This window comes from Castanea sativa, chromosome 8 (assembly GCF_040712315.1).
Source record: "Castanea sativa cultivar Marrone di Chiusa Pesio chromosome 8, ASM4071231v1".
Taxonomy (NCBI): domain Eukaryota; kingdom Viridiplantae; phylum Streptophyta; class Magnoliopsida; order Fagales; family Fagaceae; genus Castanea; species Castanea sativa.
The window spans coordinates 55,757,803-55,785,531 of NC_134020.1; the positions used below are offsets into that span (position 1 = coordinate 55,757,803).

Sequence of the window (27,729 nt, forward strand, 5' to 3'; positions counted from 1 at the left end):
ACTATAAAATACTGAATAGAAAACCAAATCTAAGAAACAAATTTGAGACTTCTTAAACTATAACATCTCAAACTATAACTGAGCATAGTTTTGATGGCATGTGTAATATATTGCTCTTCAAATCTTGGTAGCTTCCAACCCCAAGAGGACGCATAAAAAAGACTATTTTAGTATTTCTCAGGTGTGAGGAAAAAAGAAGACTACTTTTCAGACGTGAAGAATGAACAGATTGCTTATTATATATAAATTATAGAGTACTCGATCATGCAATTGTGTGAGGGGAATGAAGAAAGAAAGGTATGAACAAACAAATCCCTGAACGGTTTTGGGAAAATTTTGTCTGAAAAATCAAGGGATAAAATGAATGAAAGTCACAAGAAATAGTATATCCATTTTCCTGGAAAATATTTCTTTGCATTTTGACAAACCACAAACACTACATATTCAATGTGAATCCATGAAAATCAAGGCAATTACAGCTCACAATTCACAAGAAGATTTCCCCCTTTTTTCCCCTACTATAAAACAAATATATAGTAACATTTACATACATATCCAATAAGGATATCACTATAAAGCCAAGTCAAAACAATTTTGTTAAAACGACAAGCACTTGGCATCTGAGAACACGAGTTTACTTTGAAGGGTTTGGTGCTTTGGTGAAACCGCGGCTAATATTACAATGCCGCTAAGAAGGGCCAAACCCAGTCCTAGACTATTGACAACCATGGACTCTGGAGAGTGTGTGGATACATTTCTTTTGGTTTGTAGGAATGTCAACTTCTCTAGAAGTCCAGTTTCTGCTGTGGCCACAGCCAAACCATATGTGTAGAGACCAAGGAAAATGTGCCAAGGCAAGACCCTTAGCCTTACTGTGCGCGCCTCTCCTCTGTGCCAAAAGCTCAGGAAACCCATCAACCACTGCATTTAAATTAATACTCCTATAAGAGAATTAGAAACTCACATCATATTATTTGAAAAATACACACTTTTCATTAGAATATATAAAAGACAAAACTCATATAATTCTTGTACATTATGTTCTCCAATTGAATTCAACCAAACATTATATCGATTAATGCAACAAAAAAAGTGTCATTTTTTACATGGACTATTAAATTCAGCCATTTAGTTCATTCATCAATGCAACTGTAGGTTGAGTTTAAGAATTGGAGAACCTGAGGAATCGTTCCTTACCCTAAATAAAATATCTCAAAAATAGGTACCCAACAAGTAGAAAAGTACTCAAGTAATTGTTACAAATATACCAATTGTCTAGGTTCATTTGTAGTAGTCTATGAATAGCCTAGAATTCGTCTCTATACATACCTCCAATAGAGATCTCAATGGTAACGATAAAGATGTAGACAATGTCAATAACAATAGCCCCTTTTGCTTTCCTTAGTTTAGGAGAAGAGGTTGACGTTAATTTAGAGATTGTTTTCTACTAGGATATATATATGCTACTTTGCTATCCAAGAAAAATCCTTCTAATTTTCCATCTTATTGTTTTATTTACCGGCCACTAATTTCTGTTTTGAATTTTATTATCCGTAAATTACTATGGAAATTGTATATGAATGTCATATTAGTCATTGCCAAATCTGCATGTCTGATTCCTTTAAGTTTAAGGGCTTGCATCGGATTCCATATTTTACCTTGACAAATTGATAATGATTGATGGCCTACATGCTTCCTAGCTAGTTATTATGAAAACACCCAAAAGCATCTTCCTTGATCATGTAACTGACATAGACAGAATTTTGGCGTCATGTTAGTAAAGATAAGGGACTTACTCTCAAAAGAAATGAAAGATGAAAACGATAGTGTAGTCTTGTTGCTATTTAATTGAAACAGACATGCCATCAAAGAAGTGGAGGATCAAAAAGGTAATGTAGTCGTGTTAATTTTTAATTGAAACTAAAAGGGTTTGGTAATAGTGTGAAAACTGAAAAGGATCAAAATGGCATCAACACCTGAACTGTGAAGCATTACTTATCCACATAATGAGACTATATTATTCTGTTTCTTAGGAAACACACACAACATTATGATTTTGAAACAATTGAAGTAAAATAAGAAACATGCATCAGTAAAGCTTGGGGAATTGAAGAAACAAAACCTGAGCTCCAAATAGGAAGACACATATCAAACCCATCCAAGAATGCAGACTATAGAAGTTAGCCACAATCCCATCATTCCCACGAAACTTTGTCCAAATCCCAAAAAACCCAGAAGCCAAAGCCACTCCTTGTAGACATAGATGCACGGCTTTCTTGAAGCTCTTTGAACCAGGCAACCATCTATGCACCAGAATTGCTAAAAAACACAGACAAAAACAAAAGAAGCACAACATGAGCCCCATTGTGCAAATTTACTGTTAATGGTGTAACAAAAGTTTACATGTACATTGAGTAGTATATAATAATTTCTAAGTTCTTTCACTAGCTACCTTCGCCACTGATGAGAATAAAACCAATCACCATTAGTAAAGGATGAAGAACCTGTCGTAAAAGAAAGGAAAATAAAAACCAATCCTTTGAAGCACTTCAAAAATAAAAAAACAAACTTTGGTGCTTTGTGTAAATGACATGCAGAGAGAGACAGTGTAACATACTGCATAGATGAGGTCTTCTTGGGAGGAGTGAAGGAGGAAGCTGGACTTGAAAGCAAGTGCCCAGAAGAGGACTAGCAATGCCACTGCAAGTCCTGAGAGTCTAGCAAAGAAAAGGAGTGGGAATAGTGAAGAGGAGGTTATGGCCATGTGTACTTGTTGCAGTAGTACTCTCAGTCCCACAGTCCAAACTCAGTGAAAGTGGTAGCACTAGGAGCTGAGCTGAGGAACTTACAGTTAAAGCTGAGCTTTAGATCTAAGATAGTAGGAACTTACCGTTTACTTACTTTATTGGTAATGTAATAGATTGAGATGTCAGACTAGACATTAATGACAATAAAGTAGGATTGCTTGCCTGGATTGAATTATTTGGATGGATAATTGTAGTGGATTGCTTTTTAGATTAGGCCATTATTGTCTATATATCAATGAAATTTGACACTGAAATATATCTAGATGTGTATCACTGTACCGATGATCATTTGGTTCTGATTATTTTTTTCAAAAGAGGGGTAACATAAGAACATATAATAGTTCTTAATAAAAGCTATTATTCGCTTTTTCTTAGTTAAGGTATGGCCGACCATTTTAACGAAGGGTTGTGTTGACGCACACCGTAAGGTGCCCGTTAACAACATATTTTGTTGCAGTTTTTGATAATTTTTTTTTATCTCTTTTGACAATTTTTTTGACAACTTTATTCATTTTTTTTAAGTGAGACCCAAAAAGGTAAATGTTAACCAGCACCGTACAATGCTTGTTAACATTTCCCTTTAATGAATGGCAAGACTGAATTATATAGTTAGAAACCATTTTATCTTCTCTTCTTTTCTTTTCCTTAATTAATTTTATCCCTTCCGATGTATTGTTCTTCACTTCTTTTATAGGTGATTTTCATCTAACAAAATTGGAAGATAATTAGTTCCTTAATAATAAAGTTTTTGAGTATCAAATCTAAACTCATGGTTGGCCTCTTTATATATGAAAATCAATCAATCAATCATATGTTCCCGGTTTCAACCAAAAATATCCCAATGGTGAAAGAAAAAAACCCTAATTATACTCCATAATTTTTTTATAACTATTGATGTAATTTACTAGGAATGTTATACCATAAAAGTAATATTAGTAATGGTTAATATGAAAATAATTTTATTCTACTCATACTTTACATCTCAACAAACTGTTAAAAAAACAAAAAGTAGTAAAAATAAAATAGTATTATTCTCAAAATAGTTTACTAATAAAAGCATTTAGAGCATTTCTTTTCACTTTATTTTATTCTCCATACCTATGGTCCATACTGATATCTTACAGACGTATAAATAAAATTGCATATATATATATATATATTACAAATTAAATCAAAACCACAAAGTGTATTTGCTTTTAATAATTGCATTGCCAGTGCTGTCTGTAATGCAACATTTGAGTAAAGAAGGTGCCAAGTGCCAACACATTCATTACTGTTGACATTTGTTGGTGCTTTCTCCTCGTGCCTTGTTTTACTTCTAGCTCTAGCAAAATGTATAGTGAACCTCGCTTTTGTTTCTTTCGAAAACCAGAACAAAAGAAAACAAAACCTTCGTTTGTTTCCAGGACCCAGATTTGTGAGGTTGCTTAATTGATAGGGACCTCTACTTCTTAGTTCCACGTAATCTACAATTTAAAAAATCACAATCTCTTTTGGTGGGTTTTATTGGTAACTAAGTTCTATGAAAGTAAGATCTTAATCATGGTATATCTAACAGGCCTTGGCCTGCCTCAACTTAGTTGCATTGCACCCATTGGAGATAGGATACAACAAACATAGAGCTATAGCTAGCAATGAATGACTATCCCTCGTTAAGATCAAGCTGTTGCCTTTGTTCTTTCTTTTAGTCCTTTTTATAATATAATTCGGATTCAGATCATACAAAATGGTGTTTTCTTAAAAAGCTCAAAATTATTAAATCTCCATTTTCCCTTTAGATTATGGATGCTTTATACGATTGTATTGTTCAATAACATTATTGGGTTTTAAAATGTTTTTCTATTTAGGTTCACATGTATAAACTGTTTAAAATGTTTTAAATATTTATTATAAGCATAAAACAGGGATCAAACTTTTTGGGAAGGGGTACACCTCGATTACAAATTAAATAAGGTACTTGATTTTGTTACAATTATCGGTAAAAGAGATTTCTTTAAAACTTCGATCTATAGTGGCAAATTTTATAATCCACCAAGGTAATGACTTTGTCTACACTCCTACATAGCCTTGTGTTTATTATTTCTTTCTTATTTCAAGATAGATTATTTGAATAGTAGAAACCCTTTACAAAATAGTTTATATTAAACTTATTTCAAGATAGATTATTTGAATAGCCTTCCGCCAATTTTAATTTTGGTAGGATCATAATTTTAACAAGCTTCTTGTACTCTAGTATTTTTTTACATATTTTGTCATTTACCTATTTCACTTTACTCATTAAACTCTGAAACCTTTATAACGAACGGTCAAGAGTTTTGTAACTTAACTAGTTAGTATTTTTTTTCAAAATATTTAGGATTCAAATCTCCCAACCTTAACTAAAAATGTATCCCAAAAAAAAAAAACTTTTAGAATGAACTTTATATATATATATATATATATATATATATATATATATATATATATATATATATATATGGGTTAGGTTCAAGTTACACCTAGTGTAATATTACACCTACCAATATTACATTACTCAATATCTTTTAATTGGATGTGAATATTGACAAATCCACCATTAGATTACATTATCTTTGTATATTCTCCATGCTTACAAAATTTCAAGGTAATCAAAGATTAATAATCATGTTATTAATCAATTGTTAAAATTCAAATTTTTGTAGTTTAAAATAATACATAAAAGATGAGTTTAAGGATCAAATGATAAATAGCATCCGATTGATATGAAAATTGTCATGCATGTTAAGAACATATAAAATATGTAATTCAATGGTTGGATTTTTAAAATATTAATTCAATAACAAGTTATTGAGTGGTGTAACATTACTTATAGTTACACCAGGCGTAACTTGAACTTAACCCTATATATACATATATACACACACACACCATTAGTTGGAAACTTCAGTTACATCACCTAATAACTTGTTATAAAATTCATATTTTGAAAATCCAATCATTGAATTACATTTTCTATATGTTCTTAACATGCATGCCATTTTTTATGCCGATTGAATGTAATTTACCATTTGATCCATAAACTCATCTTTTATACATAATTTCAAACTACAAAAATTTGAATTTAAAAAATTGATTGATGACATGACTATTAATTTTTTATCACCTTAAAATTTTGCAAACATAGAGAATATACAAAAATAATGTAATCTAATGGTAAATTTGTCAAAATTTGCATCTAATCTAATGTAACTTTAAGCAATGTTACACCAGGTGTAACTTAGATCCAATCCCCTGTGTGTGTGTGTGTATATATATATATATATATATATATATATATACACACACATATACCTTGATTAATTTGATTGACAATCAATTGTCTCTTGTTAAATATATGCTGCCCAAATGGTACACTAAAGTCAAAATTGTTGTTTCTCATGATTATGCTTTTGATGTTGTTGCTATGATTGATTCTGGTGTTGATGTTAATTGTATTCAAGAAGGACTGATTCCTTCTAAATATTTTGAAAAATCTACTGAAAGATTAGTTTCTGCTAATGGAACTAAAATGAAAATCAAGTATGAATTAAATAATGCTCATGTTTGTCATGATAATGTTTGCTTTAAGATCCCCTCTGTACTTGTTAAAAACATGACTGATAAAGTGATTCTTGGTTTGCCTTTTATTGATTCTTTGTACCATTTTCTTACTGAAGATGATAGAATTACTACTGATCCTTTTGGACAGAAAGTAAAATTCAAATTTTGTTCAAAGTGTGAAACTCATATTGATAATGTTAATAAACATCTTAACTCCATTAAACAAAAAGATAGCTCTAAGAAGACTGGTGGACAACTCTATGCTCATTGGTTGCCAACAATAATTGCCAATTGTGACAGTGTCCTGATAAATGATAGCTACCCTGACAATATGAATATCTCTTTTGTTGACTACTTGCATGATGACAAAAACCTTAGTGAAAAGCATATCTTCACCAAAGAATGTCCTACGGATGCTAAAACTCAAAAAAACATTCTTTGCATTAGGCTTTTGACCAAGTCTTTGCTTTGGTCCAAAATTGTCCGTAGCATGCTATCCTCCTACCACAATATTCTCCAACACAATCATTGTCATCCTAACACTCATTGTCCGGCACAACTAATATATATTACTATTAACTTTTGGCTTTTGAAACATACTTTTCAAAAGAATTTTATTGATACTATTTACTCTCACTTTTCCAAAAAATATTCTATCATACTGTTAACTATGGCCAACTGCCTTAACATCCTCCCCTAACTTGGCAGGACAGCGTAAAATTTAATACTACCACTAATATATATATATATATATATATATATATATATATATATATAAAAGATTTGGTATTAGTAACCATCTAACTTCAACATCAGCTAATGTCAAACCAAGATTAATTATTTAACTTCTTCAAAAAAATCAATCTCAAAAGTCTATGTAAAATAATTTGGTGGTAATTTGAGGCCATCATATATAAATTAAGTAAACAATGCCAAATGAATTGTGACCAAAAAAAAAAAAAGCCACTTCCTTCTGTTTGTAGGGGGCTGCATAAGCCAAGTGTTCACCAAAACCAAACAAAATTCAAACCCTTCACAAAAAGACATATAAAGAATCTCCATTAAACAGGCCGATGAAGAAACCAAACCCACGTTGATTCCAAGCTTTGTAAACAACTCCCTAAACGATAATAACCATTAATTCACCACTATATATAAGCAAACTAGGAGTGTGAAACATAATCCCAATTGAAGTGAAAAATCCTAAAGCAGTGACAAACATTTAGAGAGGAATGGAATTCTCTAGCAAGGCCTTCAAGGAAGGAAAATGTCAAGGCCAAAAAGTAGTGCATGGTGAAATCATGCCACTAGTTTTACAACCTCCAGAGCCGAACAAGGGTGACTTGGAATCCCTTCTCTTTGCTCTCAAGGAAAACAAGGACTGGGTCGAGCAAATGATCATCAACAACAGTGCTGTCCTCCTTAGAGGTTACAACGTTGAGAAAGCTGAGGATTTCAATGAAATCCTAGAAATTTTTGGCTGGGAAGACATTCATTATGTGGGGCCAGCACCTCGAACACATGTTTACAAACGAGTTTGGACAGCCAACGAGGGACCCCTCTCTGAGTTCATTTACTACCACCACGAAATGGTTTTGGTAAGTCACATATATATATGATAGTCTAAGAAAGGGAGTTTTGGTTAAAAGTGATTTATTTCTGCCTCTTAATAGCTATAGAATATACCTTCTCTACCTAGCCAAATCCCAACTTTTTTCTTTGACTGAATATGATAGTTTGAACATATGGCATTACTCTATGTTGATTGCTTTATATTATTAAGTTAATACACCAATTAGTTTATTTTTTGTGTAGACATGATTCAATTTTAAATCTCTTATTCAATGACCAAAAGACTTTGTCAGTTGAACTAACTAAAAGTTTGGAAATCCACAATCAAATTTTAAGTTAAAATATAAAACTACAAGGTCTAAAGTGTCATTTCCAGCTGTTACACATGAGCCCCAGCTAAAAATGAGACATCAAAGCACTTTAAGAACACAGTTGTTGTGGTTAATTAGTTTGCCATGAAGGAGAAAGTCATCGTCGTATTGAGTTCATAAGACATTATTGTTATTTTTGGTCCATATAAGCTGGGTCCAAGAGTACTATACCTCAGCACCAACCACTTCTTTTATTTATTTTGATGCATCAATCACTACTTTTTAACTCCTAGGAAACTAGCATTTCATATTAAATCATAGCCGATGTGCAATATATAAATATAACGAGTCAAGCAGTGATGATGTATTTTGAGGATGAAGCAGACTATGCACTGAATTGATTAGAGAGTAAATATGGAGTAAACTCAACATTTTATTTCATCTTAATTATGTCTCTTACACATCTAATTGGAGATTGCAAATGTATAATTTTGATGTTAATTTGAAAGAGTTGGACAAATAATAGAATGTGCCATTTGCTAAACTTTATTATGTCTAACCAACCAGATTAAGGAGTGTCCAAAAAAAGTAATACTTTTCAGTGAGATACCACCCCCTGAAGGTGGAGAGACACCCTTTGTTCCTAGCTTCCGAGTAACAGAAAGGATGCTAGAGGAGTTTCCAGAAGCTGTGGAGGAAATAGAGGAGAAGGGGTTAAAGTACACATTCACGGCTCTTAGCAAGAATGATACATCCTCCATGAGAGGTAGAGGCTTGGAAGATACTTTTGGAACATCGGATTGTGCAGAAGCTGATAGAAGGTACAGACAATGATCTACATGCATAAAGAAGCTATCACTTTCTAGTTTTGTAATGATGTTGTCCGTTAGTGTGCTCATATATATATATAGGTTTTTGAGTAATACAAGAGAGACAATATTTTTCAGTACTACTAATATGACATGTTGTGATTGGAGTAACATTACTTTCACCCAGTTTTACCACTGACATCACTTTTATTATACATCAATTACAACAAGTCATGTTAGCATTTATGAAAAAATTGTCCTTAAACCTATTGATTAGTTACATGCAGCTCATCTCTAGTTTTCAACATAGGTGGAATGCATGCTCTTGCAGAATATGACAGCTCTTGCCTCTTGGCATAAATCAAATATTCAGAACCCATGTTCGTTAGCTTTTTCCTTGAGTCTAGTTTTAGTTAAAATAGCCTATGCATGATTCTAAGAACAAGTTATAAGGACTACATACACATAAGTAATCTGGCAGGAAAGTTTTGACTGCATGGTTTTAGGGATCAAGATCTTTTCTGTTTGGCTCAAATTGAATAGGGTTCATTTCATGTTTCAAATTTCATTTTCAAGAATGTAAGACTATGCATGGTGCCACATCATTTAGAATTCTATTACACCAAATAAGGAATGCTAACTGATTTTGAATTAGATGACTTTTATTAACTATCAAATTCTTAATATGAAATGCACTCTCCATTTCAAATTAAGCAAATGCAGAGGATCCTTCTCCTGAATTCGGTACCATCTTTATAATGGTAAAGCACTTGTAATTCAAGTCTCACATGTAAAATTTTATTATAGGGCCAATGCTCTTGGCATGGACTTGGAGTGGCTACCAAATGGTGCGGTTCGGGCAACATTGGGCCCACGATCTCTAATAAAGGTGTTTGATGGAAGAAAAGGAAGGAGGATGTGGTTTAACACCGTAGTTGGCATGCATGGAAAGGAACATAGCTCAGCCATGATGGCAGACGGAACAGAATTACCGGAACATGTAGTCAAGAGATGTGAAGAAATCATCGAAGAAGAGAGCATCCAATTCAAGTGGGAAAAGGGAGATGTTCTCTTCTTTGATAACATGGCTTTGCTTCATGGAAGAAGGCCTTCTCTTCCTCCTAGAAGAGTCCTGGTTGCCACAACCAAGTAGTTTGTTTCGCTTGTGGCTCTATCAATAATTGTGTGCGTTGTGAGGCCTTTTCACAGTGCAAATTTATATGTCGTGTGATAAATCCTCTCACATTATTCCACATCTGCCTGTTTATAATAACTCGTGTGACACAATTTGTTGTTGCATAAAAGAAATTCCGAGTTCTGCCACTAGTTCGTGCTGCAGGACTTTAATGGCCTGTTTGGATGTTTAAAAAAGGAGGGGGAGTAGAGTAGAGAGAAGGGGAGTAATTCAATTACCTTGTTTGGGAGTTTTTTAAGGAAGGAGGGGGAGGGGTTTGGAGGGGTTTGAAGAGGTTTCAACTACCTCCAACCCCCTCATTTTTAATTCCCCAAAATTGGAGAGATTTAGAGGGAGAGTAGAGCATATAAAATTATTGATAAAATAAATTACCTAATTTACCCTTATTATATTTATAAAATTACAATGTTAAAAACAAGGGGAATGGCTAATTACTTCCTTCCCCCTTACTAATTATAAAAACATCCAAACAAGGTGGAGGGTAATCATTCTCCTCTACTCTCCTCCCCACTACTTCCCTCCCCTCTACTCCCCTCTACTCTCCTCCCTCTCTAAACTCCCAAACATGCCATAAGGGATTAAACATCTAGTTATCACCTCATTGTTCTTTTGGTATTTTTTGTTGTTTGTTCAATTACAAGTGCCCAGCCCAAGAAATACTTTGGAATTCTTTGGTCTTGTCTTATCTTCCACCACAAGAAAGCATAAATTTTCAATCTTATCTTTGGAATTCTTTGGTCGTATCTTATCTTCCACCACAAGAAAGCATAAATTTTCAATCTTATTTAAACAGGTAGTTGATCCGATTTTGCTTATTCTAAGAATCACTAAAAGCTCATCATCTTTCTGAACTCCTTGAAAGACCTCAACTCTCAGCGCCCCCCACCCAAGATGTAACCCTGAAAATGCAATTTGTTGACATTGTACCATCATCAACCGAGGCCTTCAATGATGAATACATTGTGTGATCAATTATGAGCCATCAGAAATTGGAATGAAATGGTGGATACTAATAAACCATACTCACTAAGCCTCTTAGCATTGTACAAGGGACCTATCACTAAGAGGAGGGGGAGCACTATTCTGAAGCAATCTCATTTAAAAATAAAAAAATAAAACTGCTAATTGTAAAAGAGAAATTCTATGGACACAACTCTTGCAAAAATCCTAACATGAGTGACTGAATTATAAAGAAAAAAGGATAGATTTATGAGAAAGTAATTACACGTCATTAAACTGTGAAAAAGTGCGTGGCCATATAAAAACTGATTGTGAAAACGTTGAACTTCTAATGCCTGATGAGGTGGACCTTAGGTGGCAAAAGTATTTCTCCAAATTGAAAGCAAAAAAATTCGTTACCTCCATTAAAGGACTGCTGAATGCAGGAAACAGATTAAGACAAATCCTACTCTTTATTTTCAGGACAATCAAAACTAAAACGCACAACCATAACAAGCACATCCCTAAACCAGTTTGCTGCCGTGAGCATAAAGGCTTTATATTTACCAACTATAACATTTCAAACGTCTCAAGTGCCATCTATAAGGCCCGACTAATGGTCCGCCCCCGGCCCCTCCCACCGTAGCCATACCCCCTTCCATAGTAACCACCACGAGAACGACCACCACGCCCCCGACCTCCTCGACCACCCCGATACCTTGCGAAATCACCAAACGTCTGTGCATACAATCAAGCAAACATATTAAACATTTTTTAATGAAATTTTGGCCAAGTCGAACATATTGCACATAATCCTCAAAACTTGGAGAGACATCAAAGCACACATTACCTCTGTGTCTATCTTCATTTGCTCAGAGAATCTAGTCCTTCCATTATGTGATTCATGGTCAAGAGCATTGGAGGAGAGAGAATCAAAGAAATCATCCTTATTATAGACAGGCTGCAAACATAAAGAAATAAATTATAATCAAGTAAGAAGCGCAAAACAAGTTATTCTTAACAGAACTCAATTTAACCAGTGTGAAACAAGACAGTAAATCTTACCTTTTCTAGTAACTTGGATGATTGACCATCGTCTTCATCCTGGGTATCATCTTCATCACTAAAATTTTCATCCCCTTCTTTGTCCTTTGAATGAGATTTACTACTCTTACCAAGATGACCCCACACTTCATCCTTCTTAAATTTCTCATTCATGGCAATGAAATCAAAATCTTCAGTGAATTTTGTTACTGGACGTGAACTCTGCACAGAAAATGTTCAGCTTTCATGTCGAACTCCCCATTCAATGAAAGCAACTACTCAATAAAAATTACTGTGATATTGTGTAAATTGAGATGATTGGGGAGACAGTACATTGATCTTATGTGATGGATTAAAATTTTAATACACAAAACACATAAGTCTCACATCAAAAAATATCTTAAGCTTTAAATATTTATTTTGAAATGCCATTCAGTGTCCAAAGCCAATTTCAAAATCTTTACTCTCTAAACACCATCTCCAGCATTATATTCAACAAGTCACCACTCCCAAATTTGAGCAATAAAAGATTGTTATTTGGACCAAATTCTTGAACCATAAGAAGTGGAACTGTCCACTCAACTAATTCAATATTATAACTATTAATACGAATTTTCAGGTTGTAAGCTTGATCAACATACAGACACCCAACTTAATTTTAAAATGTAAATGTAAACAACAAAATTACCCCCATTCCTCTTCCTCTATCACGTCCCCTGTAAACATGACGATGTTGGTAAGGAGTTCCATTGGGCTGGGAAGAAAGAGAGACATACATGTCAGCAACCTCATCAATACAAGGGTATATAGAAAATATGATAAGCAAGAAATCAACACAAACTCAGATTTCGGAACACCATAGGTTCAAATTTGTTAGGACTGTTGTGACTTAACAAAAAATATGTCATCATTGTGCAGTATAGAAAGGACTAAGTTCAATTAAATTCACATTAGGAAAAAAACGACTAAATGGGCTTGGCATATATAGCAAATTGTGAGTCTTCGCACAACCAACAGTAAATTTCCCATGAACCATAAACCATAGAGCAACCAAGCAAAAACAGCAACAATTTACAAAGCTTTAGCGGCTTGCTTCAAACCCACAGCAGACAGATTCACCTTAGTCCCAAAATTTTGAGGTCAGTTATGAATCCTGAATAGATTAGTCCGGTTGGCCACATGTATTCTTTTTTTCCCCATTTTATTCTATCCGAAGTCAGTGTCTCTGTTACTTCCTTAATTGACATGTCCTTTTTAACTACTTCTACTAATGTGATTTTTGATCTTCCTTGGCCTTGTTTCATTCCTTAACTTGAATCAACTCACTCTTTCTTACTAGTGCATTAATCTCTCAAACATTATGAACAACCTCATGAAAAATAATGAAAAAGATAAAGCTTGTTAGCTGGCAACCAAGGTTCAAGGGGGAGGGTGGAACCTGTACCCTGTAATCTTAAAATAATCAATTCAAAATCAAACCAAGCCCACGCAATATAAACTAAGCTACCAAGCCTATGGATATTTGGCACAAGCCCAAGGGTAATGGATACACACGGATATATGTAACACAATCACCTTATGAACAACTCGTGAAGGTACAGGTAATGGCAGTATTGGTGGCTGAGCTTCAGCTGAAACTGGCACTGTTGGTTCTGATGATGATGACGAAGAAGATACTTGAACCACCTCTACATCTTTATGTGCTGTTTGTGAAGTTTGAGGCGAAGAAGCTGCAGTAGGTACAGACTGCAACAGCTGACCTGGAGTTATCAACGAGGGAGCTGGTGTTTCTGTACGAATAGAGTTGGATGTCCCAACAATAGACGAGGTAGATTGAGACAAGGTTTGATATGACAAGGTTGGACCAGAAATTGCATTAGGCTTGTTGGAGATTATTGGTGGTACAATAGCACTTATATCCGGACTAGATGTAGCTAAAGGAGTCAGAGATGTCAAACTAGAACTAAGTGTGACTGATGGAAGGCCAATAATATGTGGTGCCTTGTTAGGCACTGAGTTTCCTAATGTTTCAGAAGCTAATGTAGCCGAAGGCACAGGAGGCAGAGTGGATGGCAAAGTTAATTGAGCTAAAGAACTGGAGCTTAAATTCAGGGAACTAGAGCTAGCAGGAGGAAACAAAGACGGAACGTCAGGTAAGTTTGAAGCCCCGGTGGGTAGAGAGGCGTTAAAATTAGGATATTGCATTGGCTGCTGCATTGAAGAAGGGATTGAAAGCCCTGGTGGTGGACGAAGCAAAGATTGCTGATGCAAATGAGGGAGTCCATTTGGGGGGCCATAGTATCCTTGCCAATACATTGGCATCGCCAGGCCACCACCATTTGCACTAGGAGGAGGTGGTGTAGCTGCCCAAGAACCTAGATTCGGTTGATACAAAGGCACACCACCATGGAGTCCCAACTGGGCAGTATGAGAATTAAGATCTGTCAAAGTCCCACTAACAGCAGGAGGCAAGCTTGTAGCTGTAGAAACTGGGCGAGGATAATGAGACTGCATAAAAGTTAGAAAGAATTATAATGGCATAGCCTGATTTAATTAATAAAGTGATCAAATGGCCTTCATTCCAATTACCTGTATAATAGCTGGATCATTGGTTATAGGTGGTGGAGGCTGAACAGGTGGAGAAGATTTAACCTGTAAATCCTGCAAAAAGAAGCTTATAGGATGTTCAGGGTCTTTCTACTTTCATAAATATTAACCATCATAATATACCAAGTACAAAGCTGAGTATTGAGATAATATCTGTTCAGTTTTTTTTTTTTTTTTTTTTAAGAAATGTAAAATCTCAGCATGTAGCATGCAACACAGTCATTCCAACCAAAGGCTAAAACCCATAAATTATAACATAAAAACATTACAGCTTAGGCCTCTCATTGTTTGTCATCTCATCTTCTGTAAATCTGGTAATTCTCGACTCCATTGTGATCTATTTAGAGAATTATCTAACTCGAAATTTAAATTCTCACCACGCACACCCAAAAGGTAAACTAACTACTCTTTTTAAGGGGTCATTAAGAGTAAACACCAAAGCATAGATAAAACTGCATATTTTAAAGAACTCAACAAATGAAACATTCAAGGGCAGGTTTAACACAAGAACCACTAGAAACGATGTGTATTAAATCTCTTCCAAAAGCATGATTAACTATTGAAATTACAGAGCCTTAGGAGTTGAATAAACATCATAGACAAACATTGTGAGCAGCTAAAGGGCATTTACACCTAAGATACCTTGATATCACTCCCACGGAAGAGTATATATTCGTAAATCTTGTCGCCTGGAGGAACTTGCGGGCCGTCCTTTTTTCTCCCTTCCGTTCCAAATGATCGTACTGCCACATGAAAAAAAAAAAAAAACAGACAAACCAGCATTAACAATCCACCCGAACATATCTTATATATATAAAAATTATAATGGCACATAACAATAGAACTATTTACTAACAAAAAAGTGCTCGAATTTCCAAGATCATAAGAGACCTTGACAGCGATACAAAGATTATCTCATCATGAACCTAAAAATCATAAAAATTTGGAACAATTTTTTTTACTTACACTCGGTCACATTTTAAACTAAACCGAAAAATTAAATCTTCCGATGATTTGCAAAACGCCTTTGTTTCTCCGTATTCCTACCCACACTCTCAACTTCACAATAATCTTTATCTAATTCTCCTTTCACTTCGCAAACAAAATTTTTTTCCTCCAAAACCAATTTGACGGAAAATTCCTTCAATATACAGTCAAAGAATCCAAGAATTCAATTAAACAAAGTATAGGACGACTAGTTTAGATTAACTAATAAGTAATAACAGTAAAGTGATCGATAACAAGCACAATTCAAATTCAACAACAAAATCGATATGTTGAAATTGCACAAAGTATTTGAATGTGACACTAATGCTAGACCTAGAGAGAGAAAAAAACGAAAACGGTACCGTTTCGGAGTCCGATACTGGACTCATCAGTGTTGATGTTGTAGAGAACGCCTTCGTATCTGATCTCACTCTTTGAAGTCAAGCTAATCAAGCTTCCTATGTACGAATCGGCCCCTGAGCCTGAGCCTGAGCCTGAGCCTGAGCCTGAGCCCGAGGCCGAGCCTGAGCCTGAGGCTGAGCTCGGTTTCGATGCACTTTCCGATGCCATGGTTTCAAAGACTCGAAGAGAGAGTAGGGTTTGGATTTTGAACTTTTCTTGGTTTTGGTTTTGGTTTTGGTTTTGGGGGAGAGGGTGCTGTGTGCTTTGCTTTGCTTTGCTGTGTGCGTTTCTATCTGTCTCTCTGTGATTTTATCGGTTCCTGTGTTTTGTGAAAATAAGAAGGGAAAGAAGAGAGATCTATAATAGTATAATACTAATACTTATGTGATTTTGATGGATGGCCAATGGGGGTGTGCCAGCTGGCGTATTTCGGACTTGTTGGTCTTTTTGTAGCAAGCGAAATTTGTGGGGATTTTTGGACTTTCGAGCTAACGGAAAAGGATAAAAGGTAAAAAGGTCCTGTACGCGTTCCCAAACGCTGGATTGGTCTTGTACTGGGTTTAGGTACAATTTATTTTGTTAAAATTAAAAAATTATTGGTAAAAAGTATTATAGATAAAGATAAAAATTAGTTGAAATAGTATAATAGGCCTATAAATAGTGTTAAAAGTGCAATAAAACTCATAAATAATAACAAAAATAAGTTAAATAGTGAAATAAATTTAATTTTTCATCACCATCCAACGCACACCTAGATGCTTAGGCAATGAGAAACCTTAAGAGTTAAGTCCAATTTAACTTTTCTAATTGAATTTGGCTTTCATAAAAAAAGAAAAAGAAAAAGGAGAGGTATGTAATTATATATTACAGTGAGTGATTGCATTTTCCAATATCATATAAAAAAAATGTTACAACATTTTTTGCGGTGATATTTGATAATTAAATTTAGAGAAGTACTATGTCAGTAATATTTTTATAATAAATTTAAAAGAGATATGATACGTCTACAATATTTTTATAATAAATCATAGGTGGTTAGTTGCTATTCGTTCAAATTTGAACATAACACTAAGATTACTTTTTTCCCAAAAAATAACAACCAGCAGCAACTTACCACTTGAGATTTGTTGTAAAAATATTGTGGATATATCATTTCTCAATTTAAAACGGTATGTTGTTATGAGTTGTTTTTGGTAGAGTAAAACAACTAACCAGCTGTGACTTGTTATAAAAATATTTGTAAAAAATGTTATGGATGTTACTTTTTTTTTTAAATTGAACTATATAACTTATTAGCTAATGCAATCATTTTCTTTTTTTTAGAAGGGGCTAATGCAATCACATGATTGAATTAATAGGAAATGTAAGTGCACAATTGCACCTGGATCCAAAGACAATTATGGGCTCAGGCCCAATGAGCCTTAAACAATGAAATTTGTAGAGCATGGGCTTGAAATCTAGATTAGAGGTATTGAGAACTTAATAACAGGCTATGGTGTGCAAACACTTGTAAATAATGAATGATAATTGCCAATGGACCTCATCGGACGTGAGCCGAGGACCACTTCTGTATCATTTCTCTTTCTTTCTTAAAGATTACAATTCTTAATTTCTTTCTTGGTTACAGACTGCCCCTTTTCTTTGGCCTTCACCCCCTTAAATACTTCTTTTCCTGATACTTTATCCACGTGTTGCTCAAACCCCCTCCCCTCTAGATATTTCTTCTCTTAGTGCCTTTGAATAGTGACCAGAAGTTTCAGCTCTACTGTTCAGGGGTCACTTCCCCATTAATGCAACTAGGGAGGTAGGTGCAGAGTCTTTAATGTGGAGGTGGCAGGCTTTGTTCTTGATATTTTTCTAACACCGGTGTATCTAGAAGGTTCAGGGTTTTCCCCTTTTAACCAACAGTCTTTTCAGAATTCTGCCTTGACCTTCGTAGTGAATCTCCGAGTTCTCTTGGGTCTGTCCGAGGAGAAACTCACCCTCGGTTGTATCTTCGGACCCTCGGCGTATGGGCCGATTCACAGTATTAACAAATTCTTAGCTCAATAACAGATCGACCCTCCTTGCTAGAGCCCAAAGGTCCAAATGCCCGCTTGGGTCCTTTTACTCCCCACAAGGAACTTAGCCAATAAGTTTGGAAGTTTGGAGGGAAAAGAAAGAGAAGGGTAAAGGGGAAAAGAAAATAAAATTTCCCCCATTTGTCTTGGATGTTTAAAAAAATAAGAAGAGAATATGAAAAGTAAATTGACAACTCATGTTCAATCTTTAATTGGGGATTCCAGTTAGTTCAACTAGTAAAGTTTGTGATGGTTGTATAAGAGATCTGAGAAAATAAAAAATCTCAGTCAACCCAGTATTAGAGTACTAGCATTAGGTGTTCTAAATGGTAAATATATACCAAAAACACTACTGTACAAGACATTTCAAATGCTATATTAAAGTAGCAAAAGTAAATTTTGGTTTGTGAAAAATATATATATATATATATATATTTTGCAATAATTGATGTTCTTAAGAAACAATATTATTTTGTATTTTTTTTTTGTTAGTAAATGATTACATTTTAATATATTAAGAAACAATGATTTTGTGTATTGGTCTTGGTGGATAATTTGTTAGTACTATATAGATACTTATTTGGATTTTTTTTTCTTCTTATACTTTGGCCCCCTAGCTTGAAATCCTAGGTCCGCCTCCTTTAACATGTAATATTATGCATAAAAGAATATGTTTTTATATTTAAACATCCTTTTTAGTGTAGTCATCTCAATATTCTAAATCTCAAGATTCCAAAAAATGAGATAATGATTTGGTGCTTAAACCAAAACTATTATGTCTTAGAATTAGATATAATACACATACATCATTGTTCTCTTTACACTAGAATTTCTTCACTTTTGAGCACTATTAAGACCATATACACAAGCTGACTTAGAGAATATTTAGGAGAGAAAATCTTTTTACTTCTTGAACAACTGAATGTTAGGTTTTGCATTTTAAAGATAGCTCTTAAATGACAAAAGTTCGTGGGTTTTGTTTTTATTTTTTAATCCTTCCACTTGTAGTCTTGCCCACAGTTTTAAAAATCAAACTAAGTGCAAAATCGAACTTGCCTCCAATTTCCAATTTTTCTTAATTTTTTTACTGGTTTTAGGGTTTTTTTTTAAAAAAAGTTCGGTCCGATTTTTAAAACATAGGTCTCGGATATTCCTCCTCCTACCTCTTATTTTCTTCTACTTTTTGAGTAATTTGTATTTTAGAAACCTAAAAAGATTTGAAGATGGAGATCATGGATGGTTTCAATTGGACTTGAGGGGCTTTTGTGCTTTTCTTCATAGAGATATGGGCTTTGTTTTTTTAACCTGCAAAACCCAGCCCATGCATGACATAACGTACACGCGGCACAACCGACGCCGTTTTAGATAGTACAACCTGAACCTGTCGCAATCACATTACTCACAACAAAAACAAAGAACCCGACCCTTCTTCTTCACATTGCACTCACTCCCACAAACAAAAACCCAAATACAAATAAAAAATAAACATTTAAAAAAAAAGAAAAAAGTTTGAATTCAAAAATCAAAATTTCAAAACCTTTTATTTCAGTTTCTTATCCGATACATTCCGAAATCTCGGCCGGTTCACAGCGCGATCTGTAATTCTTTCTTTTCTTTCATTCATTCATTCTTTGGCAAAAGCTATAGTATCGTATCAATCTAGGGTTTCCGATTTTTTTCTTTTGGTCGGTTGCCGTGAAGATTCATTCGGCGATGTTCACGCCGCAGAGGAAGGCGGTGACGGCAATTGCGCCGAGGAGTGCTTCGGCGGCGGCGGCGGCGACGGGGAAGGGTAAAGCGGTGGCGTTTGCTGATATTCCGCCGCCGTTGGATTCTCTGAGCGGTGAGGCGGCAGCGGCGGCGGAGATTGGCGGCGGAGATATGGAGGATTGGAAGAGGTTCAGAGAGGCGGGGCTGTTGGACGAGGCGGTTATGCAGAGAAAGGACCGCGAGGCTCTTCTTCTCAAGCTCTCGAAGCTTGAAAACGAGGTTTAATTTTTATTTGAATCTCATTGAATATTTTTAGTAATGTAATGGGTTTCAATTTTGTTAAAGAACTATGATTAATAGGTCGTGTTTGGTTTAATATTTAATGGATTTCCAATTGGGTTAAGTTCTCAGTAATGGGTATTGTTCGAATTTGTATTTGGTTTAATTTCATTACAATTTTTTTTTATATGGATGGTTGTTTGTGTGTGTATTATTGGGAAATTTAGGGTGTATGTATGTATGTGAGGTTCTGTGACTTTGAATTCTTATTGTATTATTGGATTGGTTATGCTTTTGGGGTTTTCCTCTCCAAACTATTTCGTTCCATTTTGAAAGTGAAAGTTATGTTCTAGATTTCATCCAATAAGTCTTTTGAGGTGACATGCTGTGATTGGTGTTAATGAAAGGAATGTTGCTAGGGACCCATGTGATAGTGAAGTTGCTTCTGATCACAATTTCCACGCCAATAGTTTTAAAAAAAGATTTTGAAATTTGTTGTTGTGTGCCTAGCATTGCTGAATTTCGTCGCCGCAATCTTTATTTTTTTTTTATGTTGTTTGATCTTGTGTTTCTTTTGAATAGTATGAGATAGACTTGGCATTCTTTGATGAAGACTTGTGTTGTGTTTAAGGAATTGTTTCATGGTATCTTTGTTTTTTTGGGCAGCTTTATGACTACCAGTATAACATGGGGCTTCTCTTGATTGAGAAGAAAGAGTGGACTTCCAAGTACGAAGAACTGACACAAGCGCTAGCGGAAACTCAGGAGATCCTCAAACGTGAACAGTCAGCACATTTAATTGCATTTTCTGAAGTTGAAAAGAGAGAGGAGAATTTGAGAGGAGCATTGAGGGCTGAGAAGCAGTGTGTGATTGATGTATGCTACATTGCTACTACTTTCTATCTTTCCTTAAGTCTTAAAGTTGTCCCACCACCCTGGTCCTTTATGATTATGTACCTTCCTATTTATGGTCTTGATATGCACAAGTGTGCTTGAGTACCAAGGCTATATAATCTGCATAATGTGTGCATTGATATGTGATTCACATGTGTATTGATATGTCTTTGTATTTTTTTAGATAGGTTTGCTTTTTTTTGTTGTAATTTCATCTTCATCTTTTTAGAAGATTGGCTATGCAAATTTTTAATTGTCGTTTGCAAATGTTTAGAAGAATTGTGCTGTGAATATTACGGGATTTTTTTTTAATTATTTTATTGTTGGATCCTTAAAATTTATACATGTGCCATCTTCATAAGTCTCTAAAACAGAGATCTTTTACATTCTTTGATGCTCATGGTAGACTAAATTTGTTTACACAGGGCTTATGCTAGAGTTCAATTCTTTTTTTGGTTGCTGCGAGCCTGATTTTGTATCATCTTTTTAATAAATTAATATTTGGATGTAGCTACTATTGAATGCTGATTTTAGTTTAAAAAAGCAATTTTTGTTATTTTCAAAACTCTAGTTGTTTTGGGTTATTTGTTTGGATGTGGAGTGTAGTGTGTACTATTTTGGACTTTTGGTTATTGATACCTGGGTCATGTTTTCTTCAATGCAGCTTGAAAAAATTCTACGTGAACTTCAAGGAGAGCGTCACCAACTCAAACTTACATCTGAGACAAAGTTAGCTAATGCAGATGCTTTGGTTGTTGGAATTGGAGAGAAATCTTTGGAGGTAGAAGAAAAGTTGCATGCTGCTGAAGCCAAGCTTGCTGAGGTAAACAGAAAGAGTTCAGAATTGGAAATGAGATTGCAAGAGGTGGAGGCTCGTGAAAGTATTCTCCAGAGGGAGCGCCTATCCTTAGTTGCTGAGTATGCTCTATGCACATCATTTTAAATTTTTATGTTAATGACTATATATATGCATCATACACACACACACACACACACACACACACACAAGCACAAACACCTATTTTCTTGGAGCCTATGACTCACTTTAATTAGTATTTTGCATTCAACTTATATGTGTTCTTATTGCACTTAGGCAAGAGGCACATAAGGCAATTTTTTATAAACAAAGAGAAGATTTACGAGAGTGGGAGAGGAAACTGCAGGAAGGAGAGGAAAGGCTATGTAACAATAGGAAAATCCTTAATGAGAGAGAGGAGAAGGCAAGTGAAATAGAAGCAACTATTAAGTGGAAAGAGAGGAGCCTTGAAGAGGCCCAAAAGAAGATTGACTTATCAAGCACAATGTTGAAAGAGAAGGAAGATGATATCAACAAAAGACTGGCGGACGTAGTTTTAAAGGAAAAAGTGAGTCTTTTGTTCATTTGAACTGTTTTAATAATTTAAATTCCTCAGTGTTTTATTACTTCTTTATTTTACTTATCAAAAAAAAAAATCTTCAGTGGTTTCATACATGTCCTCTGTTTTGTTGATTTAATTGCAGAAAGCTGACTCTCTGAGAAGCTCCCTTGAGATGAAGGAGAAGGAATTACTTGTGTTGGAAGAAAAGCTTGACTCTAGAGAAAGAGTGAGTTCCAATAACCCCCTCTCCCCCACCCCCTCTTTTTTCTGTCCTGTGTAGTGAAAAAGAAAATTGACCTATAATTGGTGTTATATTTATTTTATATATGACGGGACATCTTTTGGAATGTATTATCCTCTGCAGAATAGTTTAAGTAGTTTCGGTACTTCTGAAGTCTAGTAAATATGAATACTTCTGCACTTGCCTCTCTCGCTCTCTCTCTCTCTCTCAAATCTAGCGGATCGTTTGGGGGATGGCAGATGAGTCCCTTTGAGCTTAAATACCTTGGAAGTTTGGACCATATTATGGTGTAGAGATGCCATAGTATGTGCATATGGATTAGTGCTTGGGATGCTTGAATGGGATAGAGCCATAAGATCATTGAGAACTCTTATTGTGTGAGCCTTACAATGTTATATATCATTAGATATGGCAGGTTTGATGTCTGACACCTGAGTTTTTATACAGATGATTATAAATGACCTAATACTGAACAAAAAAAAAAAACTAATAATGTCATTTATAAGGATGACATATCTGGATGTGATTTTATAGTATGCTTCAATTGGCAATATGGAGGAATAGATAGCTATATTTGTTTTGTATGGAACTTTGTGTGCTCCGCTTGTGTTCTTATTGATCAAGAAGGGTCCTGCTGTGTATGTATATGGGATCATTTATGTTGTGAAGGACTTGAATGGATTATAGTTGTGTGATTAATTCAGCTGTCTGACATTTCATGTTAATGGGTTTTGTTTTAGGTGGAGATTCAGATGCTTCTTGACAAGCAAAGGGCTATCCTGGATACTAAAATGCAGGAGTTTGAGCTGGAACTAGAAGAAAAAAGGAAATCCCTTAATGAGGAATACAGTAGCAAGTTAGATGAGGTGGAGCAGAGGAAGGTTAAAATCAACCATGAGAAAGAGAAGTTGATCAAACAAGGTCAAGCGTTGGATAAAAGGGAAGAGAGACTGCGTGAGAAAGAGAAGGACATTGAAACCAAGATGAAAAGTTGTAAAGAGATAGAAAAGGATGTGAAAGCTAATGAGAAAAGGTTGGAGGCAGAAAAGCAACAAATACTTGCTGATCAAGAGAGTCTGCAAAATCTCAGAGATGAAATTGAGAAGGCAAGGGATGAAAATGCTCAGCAGAAGCTGCAAATTCAAGAAGAGAGTGAGAAGCTGAGGATAACTAAGAAAGAGAGGTCGGAGCACCTCCGTTTGCAGTCACAATTGAAACAGGAGATAGAAAATTACAGACTTCAGAAGGAGATGCTTTTGAAGGAAGGTGAGGATTTGAAACAAGAAAGGGAGAAGTTTGAGAAAGAGTGGGAAGTGTTGGATGAGAAAAGAACAGAAACAAGTAGGGAGCTAAAACAAATTGTTGAAGAGAAAGAGAAATTGGAGAAATTGCAACACTCTGAAGAAGAAAGACTGAAAAAAGAGAAACATGCAATGCAGGACCATATAAAGAGGGAGTTGGGAGCTCTTCAACAGGAGAAGGAATCATTTGCATCTTCAATGAAGCATGAACAATTAGCTCTATCTGAGAAAGCACAGAATGAGCAAAGTCAAATGCTCCAAGAATTTGAATTGCAAAGAAGGGATCTTGAGACTGATCTGCAGAACAGACGTGAAGAAATGGAGAGGTGTTTACAGGACAGGGAAAGAGCATTTGAGGAGGAGAAAGAAAGAGAGCATAATAATGTTAAGCACTTGAATGAAGTTGCTGAGAGGCAATGGCAAGAAGTGAAGTCTGAAAGGCTTAGATTACAGAAGGAAAAGGAGGAATTTAAATTGAACCAGAAGCAGTTGGAAGTGAACCAACTTGAAATGAATAAAGATATTGTTGAACTCAACAGTCTTAACAGTAAACTCAAGAAGCAGCGGGAACTGTTTATTGAGGAAAGAAGTCGTTTCCTTGCATTTGTTGAGAAGTTCAAGGGTTGCGAAAGTTGTGGGGAAATCACGAGGGAGTTCGTTTTCTCGGATCTCCAACTACCTGAAAATGAAATAAAACATAGGGAGGTTATTCCTGTACCGAGGCTGGCTGATGAATTTTTGAATAGCCCTCAAGGCAATGCAGTTGCATCTGATTTGGGATATTCAGACTCTGGGGGCCACATGACATGGCTCCGCAAATGCACCTCAAAGATTTTTAACTTATCTCCAGGTAAAAAGATTGAGAATGTTTCTGCTCCCGTTTTGACAGAATCATCACCATCGTCAGCCATGCTGGTCAACAAAGGAGCTAGTGGGCATGGTATTTCTGAGGATGAGCCACGGTCTTTTGGCATGACTAATGACACCTATGATGTCCAGCAGCAGCTCCAATCTGAAAGCATCATCAGAGAGGTGGATAATGCATGTACCCCATCAGTTGATGATCATAGCTACATGGACAGTAAGTTACAGGAAGTTCCAGAAGATTCCCTGCAATCAGAACTGAAGAGTGGTCGGCGCAAGCCTGCAAGGCAACGCAAGTCAGGAGTGCATAGAACGCGCTCTGTCAAGGCTGTTGTTGCAGATGCAAAGGTTTTTCTTGAAAGATCAGAAGTGAATGCTAATGCCCAGACTGAAGCTATTGACCATATCAATGAAGAAAGCAAGGGTGATTCCAGCCGTGCTGAGAAATCTGCTGGTAACAATGCAAGGAAGAGGCAACATGCACAAACCTCAAGGATAACAGAGAGTGAGCAGGATGATGGCAATAGTGAAGAGCATTCTGAAAGTGTCACAGCTGGTGGACGCAGGAAGAGGCGTCAAACAGCTACTTCAGTCATGCAAACTCCAGGAGAGAAGCGATACAATCTCAGACGACATAAGACGTAAGTTTCTTAATTTTTTGTGTTGGTGATTCGCGTGGCGCAATGCTGATAACCATGAAGTTCTAGACACAATTTTGTGTGCAGTTATTGTTTTGACCTTTTGGCTTTGGGAAAAGTAAGGTCGAGGATATGTTTAATTGTATTTATTTGAAAGAATGGAATAAAGATATGTCAGCAAACCGCTTTCAGAAGTTTGTTTGCTATATATATATTAATGTTTTGAGGTTTTTATTTTGTACTCAGTCTGGCGAGCCACCTCTGATACATCAGCAAACCGATGGTGGTTTACAGTTTTGGGGATAACTGACCATGTCTGTTTGGTGATTGGAGGTTTAATATTTAAGTTGAATGGGTTGAGTACATCTCCGGAAAATATATTGCCATTTTTGGCTGCATTATGTCTTGGTTGGATAGGATCTGTGTTTCTTTCCATATCTTTTGTATTTTCCACATGTACTAGGGCTGTGCCCTTTACATTTCCTTTAATTAAATTTTATCTGGAAATTGCCAATTTTCGAGTAATTGAACCGTTTTGTGTGATCTGTGGCTTAAAAGGAAAAACAAAATTCTTAATGTCAGTGATGATTGCTTGCCCTTGATGTAAGAACTTCTCAATCAATACGGCTGCCTTGCATTTGTCGTTTAGCAACTTAAATAGCAAATTCTGTTTTCTAACGGTTAAATGTTTCTGGGATGGGATTGGTGTGTATTAGTGTTTTTATCTTTTAGAACTATTGAAATTAAAACTGCTGATCTATCACTTTTGGGGGTATTTCTTGGACACGATCATGGGCATTTTTTTGTTATTTATTTATTGTATAATAACACTTGAAAAGGTAATATAGTACAAAGAAGACAAAGAAGGATTTGCCATGCCAAACAAAATAGTTACTATAATGTCAGTGAATAAAAGAACAAGCAGAATATTTCTTTATATGGAACTAATTTTAGTCACACTTACCTTTACAATCCAAGCTTAAATCAGTCATCTGCCAAAAACCTGATCATGTGTGTAATATATGTCGTATTCACTTTGGGCCCGTTTGGATTGAGGGGAAGTGGAGGTGAGTAGACTAAAGTTGTCTGAAAATAGGCTAATTTTTGGCCAAATTTACTTTACTCTACTCTACTCCTCCTCTCTTCCCCTCAATCCAAATGGACCATTAATGTTGTGCCAATGGAGAAAACACAGTTGTTCTAAAATATTGCCTAAACGTCAATCAGTGCAGGGATAGTCACAGCAGCACACACCTCGGCTGACCTGACAAAGTCAAAGGGGAAAGAAGCCGCTGATGGTGATGCAGTGGAAGTAGTACCAACACCTGAAGGTGTTTCTGCACCATCAACGGGCGTTGCTGGTAAGAATGGCCAAAATACAGGATTTGTACAAGTTACAACATTTAAAAGTGTGGAGATCTCTGAGGATAGAGTTGTTCGGGTAAAACTCTCCCCTTTTTGGTGTGCACGTGTTTTCTGAGATATTCGTTGGCTTTATTTCCTGAACTATAGTTGTAATAATTTCCTTTCTTCTTTTGTTGTAATAATGCAGTTTAAAACACCGTCAGACATTGATAATGACGATGGCGATGTGGCAAAATCGGTTGAAAATGCCCATTTGAGTGAGGAAGTAAATGGTACCCCTGAATATGGCAATGAAGATGAGAATGTGAGCACAATACATGAAGGTGGGGATAACTCTGATGATGATGATGATGATGATGAGTCAGAGCATCCTGGTGAAGCTTCAATAGGAAGGAAGATATGGACTTTCTTCACAACATGATGACTGCAATAGTGTCTTCAGTTCACTCTTAGGAACTCCTCTTTCTCTCTCTCTCTTCTGTGTATCAACATTGTGGAATTCATGTAAACTTTAGGGATTCTAGCTTTAGTTAGATTTAAAAGCATCTTGTGGTTTTCCCTTTTTTCCTTTTGGTCTTGTGTAATTTTGGGGAATAGAAAAGATTGCAGGATAGCATAAAGGGTTCTATTCTAGCTGTCAGACACTGGGGGGTGCATGATGTGCTGCTAGTTTCAGCATGCCCAAGTTGATTTTCTTTGTATCCTGATCAATGGTGCAACTTCCACATTTTTTATCCTAAGTTGCTGGTCCGATTTCCTTGTCTTCT

The 27,729-nt window shown here is 35.6% G+C and overlaps 4 protein-coding genes across 5 annotated transcripts; 2 read left to right on the forward strand and 2 right to left on the reverse strand.

Moving 5' to 3' along the window:
• Positions 1–373: 373 nt before the first annotated feature.
• On the reverse strand, positions 374–2,901 carry LOC142605583 (putative transmembrane ascorbate ferrireductase 4). Its single transcript, XM_075776999.1, has 4 exons — positions 2,618–2,901; positions 2,453–2,504; positions 2,123–2,319; positions 374–921 (listed from the first exon to the last, which is right to left on the reverse strand). Exons 1-4 carry the CDS (start codon positions 2,762–2,764, stop codon positions 598–600), a joined length of 720 nt encoding a protein of 239 aa, XP_075633114.1. The 5' UTR covers positions 2,765–2,901; the 3' UTR covers positions 374–597.
• A 4,717-nt stretch (positions 2,902–7,618) lies between these two features.
• Positions 7,619–10,231, forward strand: LOC142606982 (clavaminate synthase-like protein At3g21360). The gene is made up of 3 exons (XM_075778369.1): positions 7,619–7,984; positions 8,837–9,090; positions 9,886–10,231. Exons 1-3 carry the CDS (start codon positions 7,619–7,621, stop codon positions 10,229–10,231), a joined length of 966 nt encoding a protein of 321 aa, XP_075634484.1.
• A 1,378-nt stretch (positions 10,232–11,609) lies between these two features.
• On the reverse strand, positions 11,610–16,594 carry LOC142607813 (protein decapping 5). Its single transcript, XM_075779447.1, has 8 exons — positions 16,213–16,594; positions 15,506–15,606; positions 14,846–14,917; positions 13,832–14,764; positions 12,945–13,010; positions 12,278–12,478; positions 12,063–12,173; positions 11,610–11,950 (listed from the first exon to the last, which is right to left on the reverse strand). The coding sequence occupies exons 1-8, from the start codon at positions 16,418–16,420 to the stop codon at positions 11,813–11,815; spliced, it is 1,830 nt and encodes a 609-aa protein (XP_075635562.1). The 5' UTR covers positions 16,421–16,594; the 3' UTR covers positions 11,610–11,812.
• A 3,139-nt stretch (positions 16,595–19,733) lies between these two features.
• On the forward strand, positions 19,734–27,724 carry LOC142606882 (nuclear matrix constituent protein 1-like). 2 transcript variants are annotated; one of them, XR_012839193.1, is made up of 8 exons: positions 19,734–20,301; positions 20,968–21,177; positions 21,860–22,113; positions 22,289–22,559; positions 22,696–22,779; positions 23,535–25,600; positions 26,830–27,038; positions 27,150–27,724. XR_012839193.1 is itself a non-coding variant. In XM_075778247.1 (8 exons), exons 1-8 carry the CDS (start codon positions 20,026–20,028, stop codon positions 27,381–27,383), a joined length of 3,609 nt encoding a protein of 1,202 aa, XP_075634362.1. In that variant the 5' UTR covers positions 19,734–20,025; the 3' UTR covers positions 27,384–27,724. The 2 variants fall into 2 exon arrangements, 1 of the variants encoding a protein (XP_075634362.1); XM_075778247.1 differs by having other exon boundaries at positions 26,825–27,038.
• The last annotated feature ends 5 nt before the right edge of the window (positions 27,725–27,729 follow it).

Coding starts and splice junctions, on each gene's coding strand:
- LOC142605583 (XM_075776999.1), bottom strand. CDS start 2,764: ATGGCCATAACCTCCTCTTCACTATTCCCACTCCTTTTCTTTGCTAGA. Junction 2,505..2,617: donor AAGAAGACCTCATCTATGCA/GTATGTTACACT, acceptor CTTTTACGACAG/GTTCTTCATCCTTTACTAAT. Junction 2,320..2,452: donor TATTCTCATCAGTGGCGAAG/GTAGCTAGTGAA, acceptor TGTGTTTTTTAG/CAATTCTGGTGCATAGATGG.
- LOC142606982 (XM_075778369.1), top strand. CDS start 7,619: ATGGAATTCTCTAGCAAGGCCTTCAAGGAAGGAAAATGTCAAGGCCAA. Junction 7,985..8,836: donor ACCACCACGAAATGGTTTTG/GTAAGTCACATA, acceptor CTAACCAACCAG/ATTAAGGAGTGTCCAAAAAA. Junction 9,091..9,885: donor TGTGCAGAAGCTGATAGAAG/GTACAGACAATG, acceptor ATTTTATTATAG/GGCCAATGCTCTTGGCATGG.
- LOC142607813 (XM_075779447.1), bottom strand. CDS start 16,420: ATGGCATCGGAAAGTGCATCGAAACCGAGCTCAGCCTCAGGCTCAGGC. Junction 15,607..16,212: donor CAGTATCGGACTCCGAAACG/GTACCGTTTTCG, acceptor TTCATGTGGCAG/TACGATCATTTGGAACGGAA. Junction 13,011..13,831: donor CTTCACGAGTTGTTCATAAG/GTGATTGTGTTA, acceptor CTTTCTTCCCAG/CCCAATGGAACTCCTTACCA.
- LOC142606882 (XM_075778247.1), top strand. CDS start 20,026: ATGTTCACGCCGCAGAGGAAGGCGGTGACGGCAATTGCGCCGAGGAGT. Junction 22,780..23,534: donor AGCTTGACTCTAGAGAAAGA/GTGAGTTCCAAT, acceptor GTTTTGTTTTAG/GTGGAGATTCAGATGCTTCT. Junction 25,601..26,824: donor AATCTCAGACGACATAAGAC/GTAAGTTTCTTA, acceptor AACGTCAATCAG/TGCAGGGATAGTCACAGCAG.